Source organism: Vulpes vulpes, chromosome 11 (assembly GCF_048418805.1).
Source record: "Vulpes vulpes isolate BD-2025 chromosome 11, VulVul3, whole genome shotgun sequence".
In the NCBI taxonomy this organism is placed as follows: domain Eukaryota; kingdom Metazoa; phylum Chordata; class Mammalia; order Carnivora; family Canidae; genus Vulpes; species Vulpes vulpes.
In genome coordinates this window covers 65237674-65263875 of record NC_132790.1, presented here as the reverse complement: position 1 = coordinate 65263875, position 26202 = coordinate 65237674, and the positions used below count along the sequence as shown (strand labels likewise).

The following is a 26202-nucleotide window of genomic DNA, read 5'->3' as shown; positions in this document are numbered from 1 at the left end:
AAGATATGAAATGAAAAAAATCATTTATAGTTACAGCACTCCAATATTTTGACATTTGACATTAATATTATCTTCCTGTTTTATTTCTAGTCAGATATTTTTGAATATCTGAATTTTATTTTTTGACCCATAATGTACATGATTTCTTCACTAAAGGACATGTTTTTTTAAAGAGAAATACTGGTAAATAAATATAAACAAAGTTAAGTGAGGTTTTACTGCAGTAGCAGAACCTAAATATTTATAACACATAATTTTCAAACCCTTTCACCCACATCACCTTTTAAGTCACCTTATTTTATTTGTGGAGTTTTTAACTATAACCTGCTAACAGTTATAAATATTGTTAAAATTCGTTGCAAGATATAAACTCTTAACAGATAATATCCAGAAAATCATATCCTTTTTCCTCTTTGGTTTCCTGATCTCATCTTGTGCTAAGTCAGTACACAATATTTACTAAAATATACATTTATTCTGTATATGCTAAAGTGTTACCTTAAACCTGATTGTAGAAAATTGGAAATTCTTGTGATTATTCATTTTACTCATACTATTATGATGCATCACGTGTCAAGATAGAATTAGGAAAAAGAGAAATGTTACACTAAAGCATCGATGTCGCAGTTATAAATATCAACAAAAATATCTGTTTGCCTGTAGTTCCTAAGGCAAACAGATGTGTCCCAGTGAAATCTCTATATGTATTGAAAATAATTAGATACCTTAATTACTCCAGTCAACTGTACTTTAAAATTTCTTCTAAAAATCTAGCTCTTACAGTATAGATTCTGTTTGGGCGGCCTAGAAATACCCTATTATGGCTGAAATACTAAGTGAAACCTCAGCTGCTGCTGGAAAATGACAAAAATGCCCCCTTTTGTTTTAAATAAATTGTAAACACCTCCAGTACACAAATAACGTAAACTTGAAAAATGGAAAATATTTGTGAATCTAATAACTCTTTTGAAAGAGAGAGACAGAATTAAACATCACTTTCCTACATATATGGTGTGACATTTTTGTTTTGTTCCAAGTTATTTTACTTTTTGTGTGACTCTGGAGTTTGTAAACATGCCATAAAATTTGGTAATTACATAATGATGATTTCATGGTTCTCACTTAGTATAAAGGTGGCTAGACAGGGCAGCAAAATTGATTTTCTTTTTTACCTTTGTGGAGAGAAAAAAAAGGAAATTGAATGCAAATTCTGCCTTAACACTATATTAGAATTCTAACAATCTGTTACACATGAAATGAAAACCAGGTGTAGCCAACTATTAGTTATTGTGCTATGATATTCAGCCAGTGGGTTAAGTTCAAGCAACCCTTTGTTTAACCCATGCCTTGTTTTGTTACCCATAATGTTCCAAATGCAAATGACCTGAAACTATCTCTTGTCTCCTCTTGCCAAAGGTACTCAGAGGCAGGACTGTCCCTAGGCAAAATCATGAAGTAGGTGAATCTTGTGTTCATTCCCTACCCTTTTGCAATGACAATCTCACCTTAGATTCTCTCCACCTTCCTGTCCCCAAGTGCCTACTCCAGTTGCTCATTGCTCTGGATTTACCCTCTGTTTTCCAAGGGGGGTTGTGCTGTTTCTTGTCCAATCCCCTTTGTAATTTCCCTGCTTGAAAAATGTTCAGTGGCTCCCCCAGAGGAGCCAGACAATCAAGGTCCTCCCTTCTTTTCTTTTGAGTCTTAATTCCCACTGCTCCCACACCACAATATTCTACTGCAAGTGAATCACCCACCTTGCCCTTTGTATTTCTGTATCTTTTCCATACTATTCCTTTTGTCTGAGTTGGCCTCCATCTCTCATATCCATTATGAAAACCTTAATCATCTTTCAAGATTCCACTCATCTGTATGTCCTCCACATAGCATCCCTGATCACCTCAGCCTCTCTCCTCCACACCTCATCTATACCACTCATCTGGCACTTACCACATGTTGCTTTGTATTATAATATTTATGTATGTGTCTTGTCTCCAGGCACTGTGCTGGGCGCTTTACAAACGTAATCTCATTTAAATTTCACAACAATCCGATGAGGTAGGTATTACTAAATCATTTAACAGTTGAGGAAACTGAGGTTCAAACAGGTTAAATAAGCTGCCTAAGGTCACACTGCTAGAATGGAACAGAGCTAAGACTTGAACCCAGGTCAAAAACATATATTCTTTTTACAAAACCATATTGTCATTGATTCAGTCCTTTTCCATCTTCTGAGAGATGGAATGTTGATTTAAGATATAGTAAGAAGCCAACTTAGGCTTTCTGATTATCACCTGCATATTCAACAAAAAGACAGAGTTTATTGATAATTATGGTGTTCCTATCTAGAGTTGATTTGTTGACTATAATCCATAAGGAATTCAAGTAAAATGTGAAAGAAAAAAATCCTTACCTAATGTTGCCAGAATAAATAAACATGGCATAAGAAGAGAATGTTCAAGACAATTCATAATTCAAGAAAGGCTAAAAAGCATTGGTCTCTTATTTTCTTATTGGAAAATAAGTACAAGGAAAAGAAGAAAACATGGGGTTGACTAGGAAAGTCTTCCTATAAACCTCCTAGGATTTAAACAATCTAGGGTGGTTAGGAGGCTGAAGGTATGATTTTATCTTAAATCTCTCACCAACAAACAATATCTCAATTGAGTATAAAGCCCCCCTCCTTTTTTTCATTCTGCCTCTAGTATGACATCTTGAATAAGTTAAGGGAAAGAAGATTAGCATTTCTAAGAGAGAAATCTCATTCCCAATGGACAACTTTTACAACTACCCTCTATAATAGCCAGAACCATGGATTATGAGCTGTATCCTGGACAGGTCCATTCTGGGGGGGGGGGGGGGTGGTCTCCCATCAGTCACATGACAAAGGCCCCATCTTGGGAAGAATTTAGACTGAGGATCTCTTTGTGTGTGTGTGTGTGTGTGTGTGTGTGTGTGTGTGTGTGTGTGTGTGATTTACTTATCTAAAAGAGAAAGGGAACACACAGGAGGAGCAGAGGGAGAGGGAGAGGGAATCTCAAGCAGACTCCATACTGAGCATGAGCCCCATGTGGGACCTAATCTCGTAACACTGAGATCATGACCTGAGCCAAAACCAAGAGTCAGATGCTTAATCAACTGTGCCAACCAGGTGCCCCAGAATCTCTTTGTGTTTTGACACACTACCTTTGCTTTTCACTTTCCAATCCCCTAGCCTATCATATAATCTGTTGCATATTTCTTTAACATGAGTGAGATGCAGTTGTCGTTAAACATGCATTCTCTGTACACCTCTATTAACTTCTAACAGTCATCTCTACTTTGCTTACAAACTCTGTTTCAATTTATGTATGCTTTCAGTATGCCAATCCCATTCATATGTGGCTCTACACCTTTATTCTTTATACCAATCTTTTTTTTTTAAGATTTTATTTACTTATTTATGAGAGACACAGACAGAGAAAGAGGCAGAGACACAGGCAGAGGGAGAAGCAGGCTCCCTGAAGGGAGCCCGACATGGGACTTGATCCCGGGTCTCCAGGATCACACCCTGGGCTGAAGGCGGCACTAAACCGCTGAGCCACCAGGGCTGCCTCTTTATACCAATCTTAATGACAATTTTTAAACTGTTTGGGAAAAATAATACATGTAATCTAATGAATATAGCATGGCAAACTGGACTTCAGGCCCTATCTTGGAAAGCCTGAGAATTTCCACTTCAGTTATGTATGAAATCTGAGGAATTCAATGAGTCCTACAGGAAAACTACCTTCACCTACACTGAAACTCAAAACACAAAAGCTCATTTTCTTTTCTCTAAAATTTTTATGATTTTTCTTGTCTTCTATAAAAGTCCTCAAAGCTAATTCATTTTTTTTCTTTTGAAATAATTATAGATTCACGGAAAATTGCAAAAGAAATGTACAAGCAGTCCCTGTGTACCCTTCACCCCATTTCTCCCATGTGTTATATCTTACATAATTATAGTGCACTATCAAAGCCAGGAAATTGACATAGGTCTAATTCACTGTTAAATTAAAAAAAATGTCTAACCTGACAATATCCTAATCAATTTCGAGTTTCATTCTATATTCTGTTTCTACTCATAAGCAGTAATCATACTGATGATGTTGGAAACCAAAGGTGGTATGCCCACAGAGAGAGAAAGTTCTCCCACATTGATGGAGATGATCATTAGGTCTCATGCAGACCCTGGGTCAGGGTCATAGATGGTGGAAGGGAGCCTCAGAAGACCTGGGCTGGAATCTGATTCTGCCTCCAAATGTGTGACCTTGAGCAGGTCACTTGACCTCTCCAAGCCTCAGTATCTTCATCTATAGAATGGAGAAACTGTTTCTCCTGCCTACTTCATAGGGTTGTTGTGAGGATCAAATGTGATGTGTATGAAGGAAGGAGGTAGGCTGTGAATTAATAGTTATAAAGTTTATTATTTTCTGAAACTACAGCTAGTTACAGCAGTTTAGTTCTTCAATGGTGATTTTATTCTTAGAAACAGAACAAACCCACCTCCTTACTAGCTACAAGGTCCTGAATTTCCATTATGTATAAATGACCTTGCCTTTCTACCACTCTTAGTAGGACAGGTACTAGCAATATATTGGACAAGCACTTTGTGACTCATTACCTACATACCCCAAGGCATACGATCTATTTTAAAATAAATATTTCTTAACATTTTCTTCTGAAAGGTCGAATGCATTTTAAGTAGCTTTTATTTTTATCCTGACCACAGGATTTATTCTTGCTTTTTTTTCAGCCATGAAACATATAATAGGTACTCTTGACAATAGTGAGAAATTATAAGGATACCAGATTAGACAGCGGATGGTTTATGAAGTAGAAATGGAAATCATCCAAACTACATTGTTCCTTGGTTTGTCTGGATATATAATATAAACTCCTAACTCACTGGTGGATTCTGATGTGTGGGTAGTAAAAATGCTAGTCTTGGCAGTAAGGTTGGAAAAATGTATAGGATAAAATAAACTTAAATCATGGAAAGTAAAGATAAAATGTGTGTACTGAATGTTATGGACACCAAGATAAAAGTGTTAAGATTTGTTTTCCCCTCTTTTCTCCTGGTATACAGGCTGGCATGGCTCTGACCTATGACCCCACAGCTGCCATACAAAATGGGTAAGTAGACTGCAATTTCCCTATTTTAATTGCTACGGTATCCTTGATCTCTGGAATCAGTACTGAAGAAAAATGTTCAAAACTGTCTTACTTTGTTTTAAATCTTTAAACAAAAACTTTAAACCAACATTTACCACCATTGTACTGTTTTTCTTGTCATGCATGATTGACTTCATAGCATCTTTCATGTCCTCTATTCCCACGTGATCTCTACCCACATTATGTTTCCCTCCCTCATGCTCTCTTTCTCTCTCTCTCTCTCCCTTAGAAAGAGTAAGGAATGGGATGTGAAGAGGGAGCATAGATAGAGCTAGGCTGGAGGAAGTATCTGTGTGTCTCTGGGATAAGATTGTTGCTCTGCTGATAACTCTAGATTTTAGCTTTCATTGATTTTAGCTTTCCCAGTTCATTTCAACATGAATACTGTTTTTGCTGTTTTCTTCTGTCTATCAGGGGAAGGCAATGGACAATCAAGTTAGTAAGTTGATGATTGTGTCTTCATTCTTCATTTTATTTATTTATTTATTTATTTATTTATTTATTTATTTATTGGATAGAGGGGCAGAGGGAGAGAAGAAGAGAGAATTTTAAGCAGGCTCCACGCCCAGGATGGTGCTGGATGTAGGGCTCAATCTCAGCCCTGAGATCATGACCCACCCCGAAATCAAATGCTTAACCAACTGAACCACCCAAGAACCCATCACTCATCATTTTAATAAGCATCTGGAAATTTATAGCCTCTTGCTTAGAAAAAGTCACATAGCTTAAGGTTCTTCCTTTGGAAAACAAGACTTAAACTACATGACCTGATCTCTCAAAGATTCCGTGATTAAGTCCTTCTCTTAAACTACATGACCTGATCTCTCAAAGATTCCGTGATTCTGTATACCTTTGATTGAAATTTTCTTCTAACTTTCCAATCCCTTCTCTTTGCTCTGATTGTCCTGTAGTTGACAATAATTATTCTTTGGTTGGTTGGTTATTTTATGTTCACAGCCTTCCATCTTGGATTTCGCCATGGCTTTCAGTTTTCTGTCTTACAACCTTATTAAAGAAATCAATCAGAATGAATGAAGACCTTATTTAAGATCAATGTAGAGGATAAAAAGATGCAAACTCTATTTTCTATTTGGTCAGCTGCCATTAATGAAAATCCATTGGATAGTGGAAATGCTTAAATACCTCCTATTCTTATAGTTATTCATTTAGGCAGTGATTTATTCGTTTGTTCAAAAAACATCCACTGAGTCTGCCAAACACCTTGGTATGCTCCACAGATTTAAAAAACAACATATGAGAAGGCCTTTGCCTTCAAGGAACTCATAGTCTACCCTTTCATAAAAGAATAAATGTGAGTGGTAGGCTAGGGAAGGAGTCTAATCCTTTCTCCCTTGTTGATTAAAACTTCTCTCCAGAAGTGAAATTAAGGATTTATCCAAGAAGTGGTGTTCTTATTTCCAGTAAGGCACTCTAAATTTGATGTGTAAAAAGAAGGAAAGAAATGGAGAAGAAAGTTCTCAAATATACAAATCATATTGTATAGTTGGGGAAATACAATAATTAAAGTTAATTAATTATAACATTAATATTATAATGGAAAGGAATAACATGTATGGAACACACACTATTTACCAAGTACTTTATATTTATAACTTAAGGTGCATGGGAGCAGAGCCAAATACATGTAAAAATATGTGTGGTTACAATTAGAAATGTATATACATAAATGGAAAATAGAAATAATAATTCAATGAATACTTGTACGTTCACTAACCAGATTCAATAAGTCCTGATATTTTGCATACTCTGTATGTATGTATATGTATCCATCTGTAATATTAATCTGCATATCTATTATAAATTCCATCTTACCTAAGGCTCTATATGAAGGATTAGAAATGCAGCAGTGACCTAGGCCTGGACTGGAGTGAGACCATGGGGCTGCCTCCTGCATTGCTTTAGGCAGTCGTCTTTCCAATGCATAATTTAAAATCTGACTGTCTTCTCTAAAGACATAATTTTCCAATTATTCTTCCTGATTTATCTTAAATCTAAAGAGAAAGTAAAAAGGGATTTCAGTTCTTAATCTGAGCTGCCAAAAGGGAGCTTGGGTTAATGCCATCCATGTTAGAGGCTGTGAGGACCCCTGATACACAGTGAACATTTCTCCATTTTGTAAGCCTTCACCTCACATTTCAGGTCACTGTCCATATGCTGTATTGAGATCGACTACAGGTACATCTGTGCACCTTAGATCAGCCTCTCTATGACATGTCTTTATCTGTACCTTATATTAACAGTGTTACCCTGTATCCTTGAAACTATTTGAAAAGTCACAAAAATGGCTCACCCTTTTCACTGCCCACTTAAACTTTTACAACAATGAATAGTTCCATCATGAAACACATTTTCATTAAGATGCTGAGGATACCCATATTCTTGGTCTTATCAAGACATCATCTGATCCTCTTGTATTGATAAAGAACTGTATGCTATCAACTGTAGTCCTTCTCTTCAATACCTTCTTGTCCACTGAATCTTCCTTTCAGGCTATAGAAATGGTCAAGTCTCTTCCACCTGTAAAGAGGGTAGAAGCAGAACAATTTTCATGGCAATGACATCACTTCTAGTGACCACACTGTGTTAGCCTTCTCTTCACTGCTAAACAACTTCAGTTGTCTGTACACACAGTTCTTCTCGTATTCCTTTCTAATGAAGTCTATTAAATTATGAAGTCTGGTTTCAAACTTGACTGGAATTTCCTTTGCTGATGTTCCCGATGATCTCCAAATGTATCCATTAGAACGAATACCCTTTTAGTTCTTACACCATTTGACATCTTGCCTTGTTTAAGGCAAATAACAATTCTTGTTATTACCATTTATACTTTTTTGGAAATTTCTTATATCTTGGATCCCACAACTCCATTTCCCACTGATCCTGTATTCTTCCTACTTACTTGGTCTTTTCTGATTCCTCCTCTTTTGCCCAATTTACTAATATTTCTCAGGGTTTTGTCTTTTTTTCTGGTTGGTCTCATCCATTCCTCTTGCTTCTGGATCCTGAAGACTCCCAAGCTGACACTTGAAGTTCATAAGTAGATGCAGGGCGCTATCACCTATGTTTCTAACTGCTTCTTAGATATCGTTCTTACATATCTTTGTTCATCCAAAACTGAGATCATTAACTTCATCAATGCTTAATACAAACCAAACAAATTCAAATTAAAACCAAATATGAAATTTGCTTCTCTTTTTCCTAATAATTCACTCTAAAGCCATTTAAGCTATGAACTCCAGTTCTCTGGATTCTCTATTTTACAACATTCTTAATGATAAAATTGATCAAGACTTATTCAATCTGTCTTTGAATAATATATCTTCACCCCAGCTCTTGCTCCTTGTCACTGGTTGAGTTTATTCAATCACCTTTCCTACCTGTACTAACCTTTTACCTGCCTGTAATATAGCTCTCCTCCAACACATTTTCGCATTGTTTTTTGAGTTTATATATATATATATATATATATATATATATATATATATATATTCACAGTAATCAGAGTAATCATCTCCCTGTCTGATTTAAAGTATTAGGCAGACTTTACTAACTACAGAACAAAACTCAGACTTTCAGGAATGGCACAATAAAAAATAATAATAACGCTCCATGACTTGGTTTCTGAAAATCATATGAATCTTCTGTGAACCTTCTCAGAACATCCCATGTTACTTTACACTTCTGTGTCTTAGTTGCTCATAGAATCCTCTCTGCCTGAAGAGAATGGTGATTTCCTTCCTTCCTTCCTTCCTTCCTTCCTTCCTTCCTTCCTTCCTTCCTTCTTTCCTTTCTTCTGTCATTTTTTAAAAGATACTGCTCTCCTTTAAAGGACACAGTCAATTGATTCCAAGCAGAGCTAGTTGCACCATCAGTCATAAGAGAAACAGTATAAGCAGTGGTTAAGAGTGCACACAGGTTGTTTGTGCTTTAGTTTGCTCTTCTGTGAAATGGAGATTATAGTAAGACTTTGTAAGGATTAAAGGAACTCTGTATGGTACAGTGTAATTGTCAACATAAATATTGATGTTATTGCACTATATTTCAAAGTACCATGATACATTTGACAGTCTATTTACCATGTACTTATTGACACCATATTTATTTCCTTGCTGGACTATTAACTCACTGAAGTCAGGTTCCACACTTTATTCATCTTTATAGGCTATTTAACCCAGTCTTGTAAGTGCTAAATCACAATGGGAAATGTAACCAATGAAATCTGCTTGGTTCCAACAAATTTCTATTAGAGAAACCATTCCTCTTCTTAGCATCAATTTATTCTGTCCCCATTGTAACACTTTAATCTGATTCTCTTAAAGTATACAGCCTCCAGTTTCATGCAAAGTATCCAAACTCCCCATGAATTTTTCACATCTTGAATTAATAATGGAGTTTTAGAAGGCTCAGACTGTCTATTGTGTTGTTGGTAACAAGAAGATGGAAATTTTATATGATGAAATGGAAAAAAATAGGAAGATTGTAGTGAATTAATCTTACTCATTTGATACTTCTTCATATAGATGATTTTTAAAAACGTTTTGTTCATCTTTGGTTTTATTGCCTTATATGGTAACATTTTAATAATAGAGTATACTGGAATAATAATTTTTAAGCCTGTAAGATGTAAAGATAACCACAAATGTTTTCTAAACATACTATCCCTTGAGTTAACATTAGCATGTGCATCCTGGAGGTGTGGGAGCTGATTTAGAAAGCTTACTCAGTACATTAGGGGATCTAACATGAATGTTCAGAAGAGAATATGCTACTCATTATTCACATGGCTGTATTTGAACTAGCAGGCAACCTAACTCAGACAGCAATAACTTAACAGAGTGAGAAATGTTTATTAGGAAAGAAACTGGTCTCATTTTACATAGACCAATAAGTATCCAAAGATACAGCTGTAACTCACTCAAACTAATCCAGATAAGATTCCTAAACATTGCTTAATGCTAACTCAGTTCAATTTAACATTTTGTTCTCTTTTGAATATCTATTGCATTGTTTAAAATCATTTTGGTGATACAAATTTGAAACGGAAAAAGTTTATGCTATATCAGAGACAATGAATATGTACACAATTCTAGTACAAGATACAGTCCAAATAATATTGTGGTAGAAGCACAAAATACTATGAGATCTATGTACTTTGTTAACTTTTATTTGTATAAAACCTTTCTGAAAGAATACAAAAGAAATGATGATAGCAGTTCTCTGGCAGGGGGGCAGACAAAGAAGTACTGCAAAGTAAGTGAGAGAGGGGAGACATATTTTTCACTGTTTATATTTTTACATTCTTTTCAAAAAGAAAAGTAAGTCATAGAACCACAAAGAAAAGGCATTTGTGTTCTAATGAGGGATTAGGAAGGCTTATTGATGGAGCACTGACATGAAAATTTCCTCCTAACGATGCCCCACTTCAGAATTAAAGAACATATTTTATGATCCTGTGGTTTCCCATAAGTGTACCAAGCCCCAAGGTTTTCTGAGTATGTGGCTAGGTTGTAAGTAGTAGCTTAAATTGTGTTAAGAGTTAAATATTTTCTGAATTCCATAACCTCTGCATTAACACAGCAACACAGAATTGAAATAAATACTCCCAAATTAGCTCAGCTTTAGCTAATGAAGAACAAACATTTATAAGTACCAACCATGGTGAATCTATCCTGTTTGAACTTAGATGGTAGAAAAATGTCAGTTCTGTCGTCTGCTTGAATCTATCCAAATTATTCCTTAAAAAAATTAGTTCAATGTCACATCTATCTAAGGCTTTGAAGTTTATAGTGAAGAAGTGTCTGTATTACAATGGAAAAATGAAACCTTAGTACTTTTTACTCTAGGCTAACTTACAAGAATAAAAATGTCTATTCTTCTTTCAGAACTGTCTGGCATAAGTCTACAATTTGTTATTACTATTGCCCTATTGCTTTTTTAGCAGACCAATATGAAATTCCATCACTTTCAAATATGAGTGTGGGAGGTGGGAAATAATCACTCCCCATATTCAAAATCTCATCTTTCCAGTGCCCTTTTCAGTGAGAGTTGCTGTAAAAGTCTCGGATTGTTTTATTTGAATAAAATGTATTCTTGGGAGAGACATGGAAAAAAATGTTTTCTATAGCATCGGTTTGCCAGCTGTTGTATATAGGCATTTGATATTAAGTGATACAGAAACCTTATCTTATTACACTAGGAAAGGAATCTAATGTGAAGGATCTGGTGGTATTACAATGAAAATGACCAATAACTTATTAATCTTGTGCTATAGTGTTACCCTAAGGATACCGTTTGTGCTTCTGACTCTAACCATATTGGCTGTGGACATGAAAGACGAGCCAGTACTGTTTATTTCAGTGTGCAAATAGGATTTTGTGTGGTTTTCTTCGGTAAAAAACATTCTACCCTAGGGTTATTGATATGTTCACATTATTTTTATTGTCAGTGAAATAAGATTTCACCATGTTACTACTGACTGCCAAATCCCCTGAAGATGACTTTCCTGCAGGCAAAATCATGTCCTCTCAGTGATCTAGACTTGCATATTCTGAACTTCTGGAACCCACTTGCTTTAAATGCCAGAGAACCAAGTAACTCTGCATTACATAAAAATGTTAAGTTTTTTTCAAAGGCCAGCTTTGAATTCTATAGATAGATTATGCTTAGTTAATTCTCTTAGCCACTGTAGCATTTTGTATTTTGTTCAAATGAAATCTCTCCAGAAGCAACTAGTTCATATTCCTAGTTCTCATCCTCAACACTACAACATTTTGGACCAGATCATTTTTAGTGTGGGAGCTGCCCTGTGCATTGAAGGATGTTTAGCTAAATCCCAGACCTCTATCCACTAGATGCAGGTAGCAGCCCCACCACACAGTTGTGACAACCAAAAATATCTCCAGTTCCCACCATCAAATATTCCCTGAGGACCGAAATCACTTCTAGTTTAGGAGCACTGGTCAAAGTATAAAAGGAATACTTTCATACACGTAATGCTATGTGAATAATTTTGGCAAAAAGCTATATATATATATATATATATATATATATATATATAGTCAATAATTACCTTGTATTAGCTCCAATGCCATGACAAAACACCATTGTTTAGGTGGCTTTAAACAACAAAAATTAATTTATTTTATTATAGTTCTGTAGGCTAGAAGTTTATGATCCAGTTCTGACTGATTTGATTTCTGGTGAGGGCTCACTTCCTGGCTGGTGGATGACTGCCTTCTCACTGTGTCCTCACCCAGCTTGTTCTCCATGAGTGCTTGTGGACGGAGAGAGCAAGTTCTCTAGTATCCCATCTTATAAGAAGACCAATCCTATCGTGATAGGGGCCCACCCTGTTGACCTCATTTAATCCTGATTTCTTCCAGAGAGGTTCCATTTCTAAATACAGACACATTGAAAGTTAGGATTTCTACATATGCATTTTGGTGTGTGTGTGTGTGTGTGTGTGTGTGTGTGTGTTTTAAAGATTTTATTTATTCATTCATGAAAGACACAGAGAGAGAGGCAGAGACATAGGCAGACGCAGAAGCAGGCTCCTTGCAGGGAGCCTGATGCAGGACTTGATCTCAGGACACCGGGATCACACCCTGAGCCAAAGGCAGATGCTCAACCACTGAGCCACCCAGGTGTTCCAACATATGCATTTTGGAGGGACCTGAACATTCAGTCTATGACATACTTAAAGAAAATTTTAAAAATCATTATTTTAGATGGTGATAACAGTGATGAAAAAAATCACAGGAGAAGAATAGAGAGAAAATGGGGTGGAGATGATGGTTGCTACTTTAAGCTACAGACCTCTCTGAGGAAAAGAAAGGTGAGTGAGGCCAAATGGAGAAAGAAGTAGCCTTAGGGAGATTTGTGGAAATAAGCATTGTAGGTAGAGAGAATTGTAAGTTTAGTGGCTCAGGACAGAAGTGAGAATGACAGAATGATGCAACAGCAGAAGGTCAGTGTGCCTGGAACCTAGCTGGCTGGTTTTGAGGGGTAGGAGAAAAATACTAGAGAGGTAGGCAGTAGCCTCTTTGTGCTAGCCAATGCCAGAAACGCAGATTTTGTTTTCATGGCAATGAAAAGCCTTTGGAAGATTTTAGGCTGATTAATGTACAGGTAAGATATGATTTAAGTGGCTCAACAGAGACACTCTAAGGAATGTTTTAAAGGCTTACCCATCTTTGGTACACATAGTAAATGTTCAACATTTTTTTTTTTTTAATGAACAGGTGGATGTTTGGCTACACAGTAATTGATTTTGCTTAGAAGTCAGGATTATTAGATATAACCTACATAGAATATATATTCACTCCTTATAGTGTACAATTCTGTGAGTTCTGACCAGCATACAGTCATAGAATCACCAAACAAGACAGAACTGTTATATCACTTCTAAAAATTCCTTCATGTATCTTTGTAGTCAGCTCTATCCTCCAAGCTCAGCCTTTGACCTCCACTGATCTATTTCTTTATAGTATTGCATTTTTCATGTTGTGATGTAAGTGGAATTATAAAATATAGGGTCTTTTGAGTCTGACTTCTTTCATTTAGGATAATTCACCTAAGATTCGTCGTATTGAATATATCAGTGGTTCTTTCCTTATTGCTTAGTAGTGTTCTACTGCACAGTTTGTTTATCAGTTCAGTGGAAGGATATTTGGTTTGTTTCCCATTTTTGTCAAGTGCAATCAATAAAGCTGCTATATAAACATTTGCTTTAAGGTTTTTGTGAAAACATGAGGTTTCTTTTGTCTTGAGTTAGTATCTACCACGGGGATTGTTGAGTTCTAAGGTATTTGTGTGTTTAACTTCATAAGAAATTGACAAATTTTCCAAAATGATTGCGCCTTTCTGCATTTCCACCAGCAACAAATGAGAATCTCACTTTGTCTGAACCCTTGCCAGTGCTAGGATTGTCTTTTTTTTTTTTTTGTCTTTTTCTTTTTTTGGCCATTCTAATAAGTATGCAACCAATATCATTTTTTTTTAAACTGCAGAACTATAAACTTAGAGGTCTGGTAGATATGGACAGTAAGGATGTAATGTTTGACAGAGTAACTTTTTTAGCTGCAAATTTTAACCAAGAGTGTGGCCTTATAATCCTTGAGAACTATTAGATAAAGTAAATTTAGGACTATAGTCCTCCAATCCTTGCTTGAAGACTTTTACAGACTTTAAGATTAAAGAATTTCTTCTTTGAATCCTGGAAACCTTGAAATCCAGCACTCCTACATTCAGTGAGAGTCTTGTAAAATACTTCTTTAGAATGGTAACCCATGAGAGTCTCTATTCAAACTATTAGTGACCTCTGAGGGGTGATGATGTCCCTGACAGCAAAACTCCAACCTCAGTGATGCTATTAAAAAAAAAAAAATCAAAAGTAGTAGTTGATTTTTGCTAAGAGGACAGCAAAGTGAGTTAATGATTTTGTTACCCTTGATACCCATTTTCCCAATCTATCCTCACATCAGTGAAATAATCCATCAAAGGAAACTTGGCTTTTTTCCATTCTGTGGCTGGCCATTCTTACCAGTAAGACAGGAAGAAATAAACATGATTTGAAAATCTGCTGACAAATTTGAGCGTAAAGTAACTTATGAACTCGATAAGGTATAGTGTGACCAGAGATGGCTTTGTCACTGATTTAAGTACCTTGAAGCTGCCCTTTGAAAGTTCTGTAGAAAGATCTCATTTGTTAATCCCTGATCTCGCCCAGTATCATTTTATAATTGCTCAACGAAAGGCCCTGAAAGACTCAAAACCTCAGTGTTTTTTATAGAGTCTACACCAGGAGTATATCACAGAGGTCCAGAATCTTCTTGATTGAATCCAGAATATATGCCTATCGCCAGATAGACACAGATCACAAATTGTCCACTTTTTTTTTTTTCAGGGAGAAAATATTTAGCTTAGTTTCTGCATAAGTTCATGGACTTTTCTGCCTAGCACAAATTATATAGAACTCTCTAGGAGCTGACCCTATTTCTTGAATAAAGAGATAAATGCAATTTGTGTACACATAACATAGGCCATCTTTGTAAAACTTGGTGCTATCATTTTGCTTTTCTCTCAAAGAGCTTTAGCATTACCTTAAAGAGAAAAGAAAGACAAACTAAAAACAATGCCCATGACTTTTCTCCCCCTGTTGGTTAAACATACTATTACACTCACCTGGCTAAGAAATTTTGTACAGCCAATTTTATAAGATGACTTAAAGTTGTCATTTTGTTCAGAACGATTTATTTCCTTTAGTGGCATCAAATGCTATAAATTTCCTGGATGCTCCTGTTCACAGTTGGTGGAAAAACACAAGGGTGGAACTCTGCCTTTCCCAGAAGTGCTTGGTAGCATTTGATTAGCAGCCAGGCATGCAGCAGCTTCATGAATCTTCTTTTTTTTGTTTTCTGTTTGCAGATTTTATTCTTCACCGTACAGTATTGCAACCAACCGCATGATTCCACAGACATCTATCACGCCATTCATTGCTGCTTCCCCTGTCTCCACATACCAGGTATGTCCGATTTACCTGCACCCAAGGAGAAGTCTTTCTTGCCATTAATAGACTAGGGACACAGATTTTTTTTTTTTACCTGTCCTAAACAATTTAGTCACATCTTAATGTAATAATACTCCAGTTTTAGCCTACACTTTGAAGGGCTTGTTTGCATCTATTTTACTGAATAATAAAGCCCACCATCTCTTCATTCTTCCTGCTGAAATTGCTATGATTATGCTCCTTTCTAGCCAACATTAGTGCAGCCTTCTTGCCGCTGAGAACTTAGTTTGTTGGTTGTCGGTTATTTGGGTGGCCATGTTCCCTATTGTGTCTTCTTTACAAGCACACGTCTGGCATTCCCCTCACTCACTCCAGGATGTTTTATTGTTGTCATCTCATTTTGTCACAGTTGTCCTGTGTGTCCATGTGAAGCTACATGGATAGATGTTAAATCTTTTTCCCCAAGAAATAGGGAGGATTCTCAAAATGGTAAAACGTTATTCCTACTTCCTGCTCTTACTTCATTCTCCACCCCAAAGAGGTCAAAAGAGACCTCATGGGTTCCACATGTTGAAAAACAAAAAAGCCAAGACTCCATGTGTGTCCTAAAGCAGATGTTGTAGCCAGTTAATTCTAAGTACACAGTGGATTAACATAGTCTTACTTCTCCCTCAAAAAATACTCCTTGTCTTATTCCTTTGAGTTATCCAATGTGCTATTACTCCCTGCTTCTCTTTACCTCATATTGTTCTTCAGACAATTCTTCTAATTCTAATTAGACAGTGCCTATAGATGCTACATATAGAGAGTGCCTAGTGTCACTTTTCAAAACTTTGGAGAGACAAAGCGAGAGAGTGTACGTGCGTGCATGCATGTGTTTCTCTGTATTTTGCAGATGGTGGGGGTGGATGTTTTATGATGGGTAAAACTGTAACGTCTATGACTGCTACTAATTCAGTGAAGTTTCACCTTATTCAACCATTACATACTTCATTTCAGGATGTCTCAGCTGTCAGAGCATCAAACTTGAGACTATATACATTTTTCCTTAACTGATTTCCCCTGAAGCAGATCATTTTCATTCTTTTTCTGCACTTAAGATTCTTGATACATGTTGGTGGGTGAACAGAATAGACTTTCATGTGAATTGCATTTGAGGGTCTCAGATTGGCTGATTTCTTAATTGACATTCCTTGGGACCCATGAGGCTATGTGCAGGTGCTGTTCAGTTTTTGTGCTTCCTGCAGGCCTGCCTGGTTGTAGTGTGTGATTTTTGGGTATTTTTTTTTGTTTTTACTTATTTTTTTAAAATCTTGGCCTATGTTTCAGCCAAGACCACCCAATGAGCCCCAGTGTAGAGTACTTTGGTGACATGAAAAAAAATATCCACAGAAAACTGATTTCACTTGGGAGGGCTCATAAGTAGAACTTAACTCTAGCTCCTTTTTCTTAAAAAAGGAATCAGAACAATTTCCTCTGTTGTTGATTCTCGCCTTTCACCACTTTTTTTTTTTTTTAATCTAAAGTGCTTTGGCAATTTTGTTAGTGTGAGTGTATTGAAAGCAAAGTTTTCAGGGTTCTCAATGTGACAATCAGCCCTTACAAGCTGACTTTCTCATTTGGCTGACAAGGCACATTTCAGAACAGTTGGTTGGCTCAAATTCTCATTTTTATTTGCCATACCAATTACTATGAAAGAAAAAAAAACACAAATTTACTTAACTTGGGTTTAACCCAAATCTTTTCCCCCAAATTTCTGATTGATCTCTTTAGTTCTTCCCCCAAATTTTACCACTTGGATTTATTTCCAAGATGGGATCACTTGAGAATTTAAATTAGAACCAAAGACAGAAAAAGAGGAAGTCTTAGCTGTCAACTCTCTATTATTTGCTTCTATCCCTGGGAGTTGACCTCGAAGTAGGGGTCCCTGAGGCTTTTCTTTCTAAGACTCTAGCCTTCAACACCAACCTCAAAATATGTTCCAAGGCCCAGCCTGGTCAATGTAGGCACTATAGCCAGTACTGGTGAAGTAGGAATTCGCTTTACATTTCACTATGTTTCAGGGACCAAATTAATCAGGTCCAAGAATTTCCTTTCTATTCCTAGTTCTGAGTATTAATTAGCTGTAAAGTCAGATGGACTCCACTTTCTTTTGACCTAGTGTGACTCCACTGAACACAAGAACCAAGTTCTCTCTGTGATTGCTTTGTGCTAATAAATGCTGTTTGATGCATAGGTCCAGAGTACTTCATGGATGCCTCATCCGCCATACGTTATGCAACCAACAGTAAGTGTTCTCAGTCACCTGAGGCTAAATATTTCTATTATCCAAGTGCAAGCTTTTGTAATGCGTAGAAAGGAAGCTTTTGGGGTGAAGCTTTTGTTATTTTCCATACCTCTTTCAGGCAGCCATATTTTTCAGGTGAAAAGCTGTTCCTGAAATTCTACAAAAGCATGTACAACAGATAGATGGCAGAGTTAGAGAGAGAGAGAGGTGAAAGAAAGAGAAAGAGTGAGATGAGAGAGAGAGAGAGAGGGATGAGACAAAGAGAGAACAAACTTTATTGGAGGAAATAGCAGTCAACCTTCTAAGCTGATGTCTACCACTTGTCATGAATGGGGAATTTCTACTTCATGCAGGAATTCTGAACTCTGGACAATTAAATCCATTTATAGGGGAAAAGTCTTTCTGTTTTACTTCTCTTGTTATTCTCTGTTCTCTTTGGATGCAGTTTGATGTGCTTTGGGGGCAATTTTTAGTATCATGGCCTACCTTTGACTCAAAGCAAGATATTTGAAACATGAAGATAGTTGTGTACTAATAGATGAAGATATAGACAGAAAGCAAGGTTGCTAAATGATTTTTTTTTATGTTAACTAACTAGAGCCATTCTCTTCTTCTTTAGTGGAAAAATCTTTTATAAAAATATTCAAACTCTATTTTCCACTTGCTATATTTCCCATTTCGTGGCACAATATTGTATCAGTCCCAGGGAAAATATTACATATTTCATTAGAATCTAGGCTGAAGGCTAATGATTCCATTTGTCTTTGTCCAGGTCTTCCAGGTTTTCTAGCTCTGTAGAAGTTAAGAGAGAGTAATTTCTATAGCAATATATTCATGAGAATGAGAAGTAGGGGTAGGGCACTAGACAGAAAAACATGTGACAAAGGCTGTGGTATACTCTCCTCGGCATGCTCACATCTGTGCCTTTGTTCCCGTTTCTGTCACTTTATTAACGAGACTATTGGAAAGATCAAATGATACCATATGTAAAAATAGTTTTTAAAGTATGACATGCTATGCATTATTATTGACATTACTCTCCTAGTAGAATGTATTAGTTGCACAAAGAAAAAACAATGCTACATTTTAACACATTTTAAAGCTAAATATCAATAAGGTAGCACACATTAAAGACCAGGTAACTAAATTCAGAGGCATCCGTTTCTTGGAGTTTCTTGGATCATAGCACCTGGTTTTCATTTGTGAGCTTTGTCCATTTTTTAAAGAAAATAAGGAACATTACACATTGCTCTTAATGTTTTGATAGTTTGTTTTTTATTTAAAGAATAAAATGTATATAACTTAGTACAGCAGAACTTTAGCCCATATTTTGCAAATTCCTCTATTTACTCTTATTTATACACCTTGGGGGCTTCCTGAGTTCATCTGGTCTATGTTCTGTAAATCATACCAACATACAATGAATTCAGGCTACCCTTTCCAATTCAAGTAATGAGATAAAATACAATATACAATGCCAAACCAACATATAGCACAGAGTGAACCAATACAGGGAAAGAGAAGTTTGGTCGAGTTATAAAGTGGAGAGTCTCTAAAAGGAAACAGCTACCTTATAAAGAACATATTAATGTTCATCTACAGGGCACTAATGCTAGTTCAGTCCTCACACTGAGGTGAAGCATAATCTCACTTTGGCCAAAGGGAATCCACCTCCGGCAAAACCCAAATATTTTCCCAGATATCAAAATATGTAAGATTCTACTAGTACTTCTAGAACTATGAGCAGAAGGGAAGATGTTTGTATATGTCTTTATTTCACCTGTCACTCAGGACAGTAGCAAAATTTTTCTTCCTCTCCCCCTCCATCCTAGCATGGCTTCAGCCCCATTTTTTTTTTGATATGTTATTTCTCATACATCTTCCTCCAGTGATAGCTCTGTGTGTGTGTGTGTGTATGTGTGTGTGTGTGTGTGTGTGTGTGTGTGAATTTATCCCCTTGGATATTCCTTGCTATGTCTTCTGCTCACTGATATCTTATCACTTCCCATGACTAGACAGTGCATCATGTTTGAGTTTAGGTTACTTGGTTTAAAATACAATATTTGTGGCTGGGACGGATTCCTGGAAAAAGGAGTGCCTAGGCCACCCACCACTTTGTTGTTTTTACCATGGAATAATTGGTTAAACAGTGTCATGGAAACAGAGTTTGTGCCATCAATCTTTTCCCTTTAACAGTTTTGCTAGTTGTCTATATTGTATAAATAACCTTACCCAACCCATATTAGTTTCATCATCAAAATGAGGTTAAATATAACTGTATGACACTAAAATACAAGAATACTTAAGCAATCTAAGGCAGATACACCAAATACCTGAATCTAAAGAGATAGGATAAATGAACAACATGATGATTAATAGGGTGAGTTGTTGGTCTCTTTGTGATAGGAAACCTTTCTCTGTTATGGAACTCTGGGCAATTAAACTTTCTGAGTCACAGTTTCCTCATCTGTAATATAGACATACTAATGCTTAAATAATTATTCACTTTAGTTCATGAAAGGAAATAAAGTGTAAAACTCCTAAATTTTCCTGGCAGATAGCAAACACTTGGAAAATTACTATTATTATTATAGTTATATAAGGGCATTGAATGTTATACTTGAGATTAGCCCAATTACATAAAATGGGAGTTGGTATGGAAGAAAGTTAAGAATAAGCAATAATCACCTATTTCTACCATGTTCATACTACTTATTTAGCTTACTTTGCTAATGAGTTTTTGGAGATAGCTTCTATGGCTATAAATCAGACAAATTTCTAGATTGGTGCTTTTTTCATTTACTTATTAAACTATTTAATACCGAAGCTAGGGAAAAAAGGCCTATCAGGTACCTTCTTGTTGTCAGTAACTGGAACCTGCTTTACAAATAAATTCAAGGTATCACTATCTACATATCTCAAATATGTTTCTGATTTTCTTACAACTGTTCTCTTTCATGTTTTCTCTCCCACCATTTTGAGAAAATCTTGTGTATAAGCTCTAAGTGTAAGCATGTTTCTCTCCCATCACTGTGAATGCACACTGACTCCTACACTGGATCCAGAAGCCCTTCCGATTCTCTTTCAGGCTTAACTCAAAGGACTCCAAGATTCTTTTTTTAAAAAAAATATTTTATGTATTTATTCATGAGAGACACACAGAGAGAGAGAGAGAGAGAGAGAGAGAGAAAGAGAAAGGCAGAGACACATGCAGGTGGAGAAGCAGACTCCCTGCAGGGAGCCTGATATGGGACTCCAGCCCAGGACCACAGGATTATGACCTGAGCAAAAGACAGATGCTCAGCCACTGAGCCACCCAGGTGCTCCAGGATTTCAATCAGGCTTGTATCCAAAGAGGCTTTAGGAAAGTCTTAAAGTAGAACACTGTGTCTCTGGTCTTTACCTAGATGAATGGTTAAAATGGGGGGGGGGCAGGGGAGGATACAGGTAATTATAAGCAAGAGATAAATGAAATGATGCAAGAAAGAAAAGGAGTAGGCAAAGGACAAGAGAACAGAAAGAGTAAGCATAAAGTTGAAATGTGCCATTTAAATTTGTTTCTTTAGAGATTTAATTTTCTAAGGTGTGTGTATTATTATTATTTTTTGTAGATTTAAAAAAAGATTCTGAGAGAGAGGCCTTTCACTTTTTTTTTTCTTGAAAGAGGGAGAGAGGATAGGGAGGGGCTGAGAGAGAGGGAGAGGGAGAAAGAATCTTAAGCAGGCTCCATGCCCAGCAGCCCCACACAGCACTCCGTTTCACCACCCTGAGATCATGACCTGGGCAGAAATCAAGAGTCCCATGTTAACTGACTGAGCCACCCAGGCTCCCTGAGGCCTTTCACTCTTAATGAAGACAGGATAAAAGTCTCCTGGACTGTGTTATAACTATCATCCTGGTATTTGTGCAAGAAAACAGTTCTCTGTCAGTTAGTGGGCTCTGGGACCTTATCAAGTCTCCTGGTAAATTGTCAGACCCCACCAAGGACAGCAAAATCATTTCTGTTCACAATTTGCCGTTGTTCTCCTGAACAGATACTGAGGAAAGAGCATTGCTAGATGAGATTAAGAACTCACATTTTGCTGTGAGAAAGTAAAAAATGCTGACTTTGTCATGCAATCGGTTATTCGTTGCAGCTTCTCAGTGCAGACTTCTATACTATACTTTGAAATTCCCCATCACACTGACAGAATTTTAATAGATGATGGATTGCACCAAATATCTACTCTGCATAGCATCCCGTTACATTGAAATCTTATATGAATGCGCAATTGAAATTCCTGTGTTGCGATACATTGGATATTTTGTTAAATCTGTGCTGACAAGGCAAAAAGATGATAGTTCCCAAGAAGAAGCATAGTCCTATTCCCTTAAATTGTATTTAGGCTCATTTGAATCATAAATCTTCTGTTCTTCATACGGTTAGCATTATTTTATCTCAAGGAGAAAGGTCAGCTTTCATTTTTACTTAATTACAGATCGGTTATCTAATTACAGTATTCTAAGAAATGCAAGATGCCCTATTGAATCATTGGATGATTTGTTGCCATGCATAGCTAAATTACGACTTTTATGATTAATAAACCTTAAATTTATAGTTAAAGAGTAAATATAAACTCCTCCTCTACAAGGCTGTTCAAGAAAGCTCCAGAACATTTGATTAGGTCATTCCTTATCATCAAACAGACAAGGCCTAAGGCTTAATTTTATAGGTTGTAGCCTACAAATTTATAGGTGTGTTTTCTGTAAAAGCATATCACCTAATGTGGAAAGAATATTAATATCATTTGAATTCTGTTCAAAAAGCAAGGTTTTCAGATATCTTTTACTCCAATAGTTTTGCTGAGCAACAATCCTAAATCTCAGTTTCATTAGCAAAGTAACGATGTCAAGATGCTTTTGTTAACTTGGTAAATATACATCTGCAGGCCAAATCTTTTTTTTTTAACTACATAGCAAAAATAGAACAACAGTGACTCTAACCCATATATACTATTTCTACTGGAAGAGAATTCAAATGAGTGGAGCATCTTCTTTAGAGCACCACCTCCTTTTAAATATACTGCTGGGATAAAGTGAATACCAACAAAACCATTTCCACAGAAAGTCTCTTTGACATTAACTACTGTTAAAAAAAAAAGTAGTGCTGACTTTCCATTGTTAAGTGTAAATTCAAAATTACAGGAAGTTTAAAGAAATAATCTTTAAAAACCTGTTAAACAATAAATTCAAGACTAATAATTCGTAAGTGCATAGAGCATAAAAGACTTTCCACTTACCAATTCTACTCTCCAGAAATAAATCTAGTAAATAAATTTTATGTTGCTATCCAATTTTTATGCATACAAAAGTCTGTGTACTTGTGTGTAAAAGTGAATGTAATTTTAATATCTATACAGGATCACTCTAAAAATATTGTGTTGTAACTACCTTTATTTTTTCCCAATAACAGAATGTCCTGGATGTCACTGCATGAGTCACATATAGAACCACGTCAATTTTTTTAACACTTCATAATATGCCATTATATAAATGCCCCAAAAAGTATTTAACCAATTTCCTATTCACAGTTCTTTAAGTTGCTTCAAGTACTTGCTCATAAACTAAAGACTGTAATATTGAGCACTTGTGAGAAAATATGTGTAGGATAAATTGCTGATACAAAAAGTATGTGTTTAAGTATTTTAAGGTATGATTATACATTATTGTCAAATTGCACTTCAAGTAAGAGTGTTTATTTCTCCATGGCCTCAATTAACACTGGGCATTCTCAAGTTTCAAATATTTTGTTAATGTGATGAATAGTGAATGCTACTTTACTCATGTTTCACTATTATTTCTCAGTCCTAGAGGAGTTGAGTTGCTTTTCATGTTCATTAACAATTTTTTTTTCCCTCGGAGCTCCAAATTCATGTGCTTTGGTCATTTATCTTTTGGGGTAATCATCTCCTATTTTAAAAATATGTTATTGCAGTTAGTTAACATTGTCATAGGTAATTTAGGTAATTTCTGTTTACTTTTAATGTTTTGACGTTCATCATGCAGAACTTTAGTATTTAGTGTTTAATGTTTATCAGTTTTTCCCTTTAGGACAAGGGTCACCAATTTTTTTTTTTCTGTAAAGATCCAAACAATGAATGTGGTCAGTTTTGTGAGCTGTGTGATCTCTTTCACACCTAGGCAGTGCTGTGGCTGTAGAGTGAAGGCAGCCACAGACAATACAGAAATGAATTGGCATGGCTGAGTTTCAAGAAACTTTGTTTACAGAAATAGGTGAGGGCCATATTTGGTTCATAGGCAGTGTTTTGCCAGCCCATGCTTTAGAGCATCTGGACTGCCATATGAAATATCTTATTAAATATAAGATTTAAGGGATCCCTGGGTGGCGCAGCGGTTTAGTGCCTGCCTTTGGCTCAGGGCTCGATCCTGGAGACCCAGGATCGAATCCCACGTCGGGCTCCCGGTGCATGGAGCCTGCTTCTCCCTCGGCCTATGTCTCTGCCTCTCTGTGTGTGTGTGTGTGTGTGTGTGTGTATGACTATCATAAATAAAAAAAAAATTTTTAATATAAGATTTAAAACACCATAGGTTAAAAATAAATAATAAAACACTCTATGTCTTTGTTTAATGTTTTTGTTGTTACTTTTGTTTTTTTGAGTTTAATAACTTTTTTAAATCGAGATATAATTGACATAAAACATTTTATCAACATATGTTTTATTATAGTAAATTTTATTCCAAAGTTTTTTACTTTTGGAGTTTGTTTTGCAGTATGGTATGAGATTATGGTCCAACTTTTTTTCCCCAAATGGATAACCAATATCATAACAACTTTTGTCATATAAATCACCTACATTTCCTCCATTGATATACAATTTTATTCCAATTTTTATCATACAATAACTCTCTTTATATCTTTGGTATATTTCTGGACTCAATTCTGTTCTGTTGATATACTTTTTGACCATTACTCTAGTATTTTAATTAACACTTTATAACACCATATATACCTGACAGGACTCAATCCCTGAAATTATTTTTTGTTGTTGTTTCTCAATAATTTTTTGAATTTATATATTAATTATGGGAAATATAAAAATATAACATACATACAATGAATTTTTCTAAGAAAAAAATAAGTCTTTCCTTTTACTCAAGATTTTTTATTTTTCCCCCTAGCTTTATTGAGGTATAACTGACAAATAAAATTGTAAAACACTTAAAGTAAGTGTGTTGTGATTTGATACATATATACATTATGGTAGGACTCCCACCATCTAGGTAATTAACACATCCACTATCTTACATATTTATCTTTTGTGTGTGTGTGTGTGTGTGTGTGTGTGTGTTAGAGAGCATTTTAGTTCATTCTCTTAGCAAAATTTAATTATATAATATAGCCTTATGAACTACAGTCATCATGATTTACTTAGATCCTCAGACTATTTATCTTATAGCTGAAAGTTGGTACTCTCTTACACACCTCTCCTTATTTTCCCCAATCTCCCCAAACCCTGGCAAACACTTTTCTTTTCTATATCTCTATGAGTTTGGGTTGATTGATTGATGTATTTATTCATTTTAGATTTCACATATAAGTGATAACATGCAATATTTATCTTTCTCTTCCAGGCTTATTTCACTTACTATAATGCCCTCAAGATTCATCTATGTTATCACAAATGGCAGAATTTCCTTCTTTCTTACAGATGATAATATTCCATTGTATATATATATATACAATATCTTTACCCATCCATCCATAGACAGACACTTAGGTTGTTTCCATATTTTGGCTATTGTGATATTGTGCAAAACTGCAATGAACACAGGAGTGTAGATATCTCTTTGGGATCCTGCTTTCATTTTCTTGAATATATCCCACGAGTGGGATTCCTATATCGTATGCAGTTCTATTTGTTAGTTTTTGAGGAACCTTCATACTGTTTTCCATAGTGGCTGGGCTGCATCAATTTACATTCCCATCAACAGGGCACAAGGGTTTCCTTTCTGTATATTCTTAGTAACACATGTTAACTTTTGTCTTTTTCATAATAGTCATTTTGACAGCAGTGAGGTGATATCTCATTATGGTTTTGATTTACATTTCCCTAATGATTAAAGATGTTGAGCACCTTTTCATGTGCCTGCTGGGCATTTGAATTCTTTCTTGGAAAAATATCCATTCAGTTCT

General features: G+C 35.9%; 1 protein-coding gene across 25 annotated transcripts in view; it reads left to right on the top strand.

Annotated features, from left to right (window-relative positions):
* Nucleotides 1-26202, top strand: part of RBMS3 (RNA binding motif single stranded interacting protein 3) — a 1278291-nt gene that overhangs the window by 1155178 nt on the left and 96911 nt on the right. For 11 of the 25 annotated variants that reach the window (XM_072726634.1, XM_072726633.1, XM_072726640.1 and 8 more), the window contains 3 exons: nucleotides 5108-5154; nucleotides 15640-15736; nucleotides 17958-18008. In XM_072726634.1, the coding sequence (XP_072582735.1) occupies nucleotides 5108-5154; nucleotides 15640-15736; nucleotides 17958-18008 (195 nt within the window). Of the gene's footprint in view, nucleotides 1-1416; nucleotides 1456-5107; nucleotides 5155-15639; nucleotides 15737-17957; nucleotides 18009-26202 lie in introns of all 25 variants that reach the window. The other 14 variants (XM_072726630.1, XM_072726631.1, XM_072726632.1 and 11 more) reach the window with 3 other exon arrangements.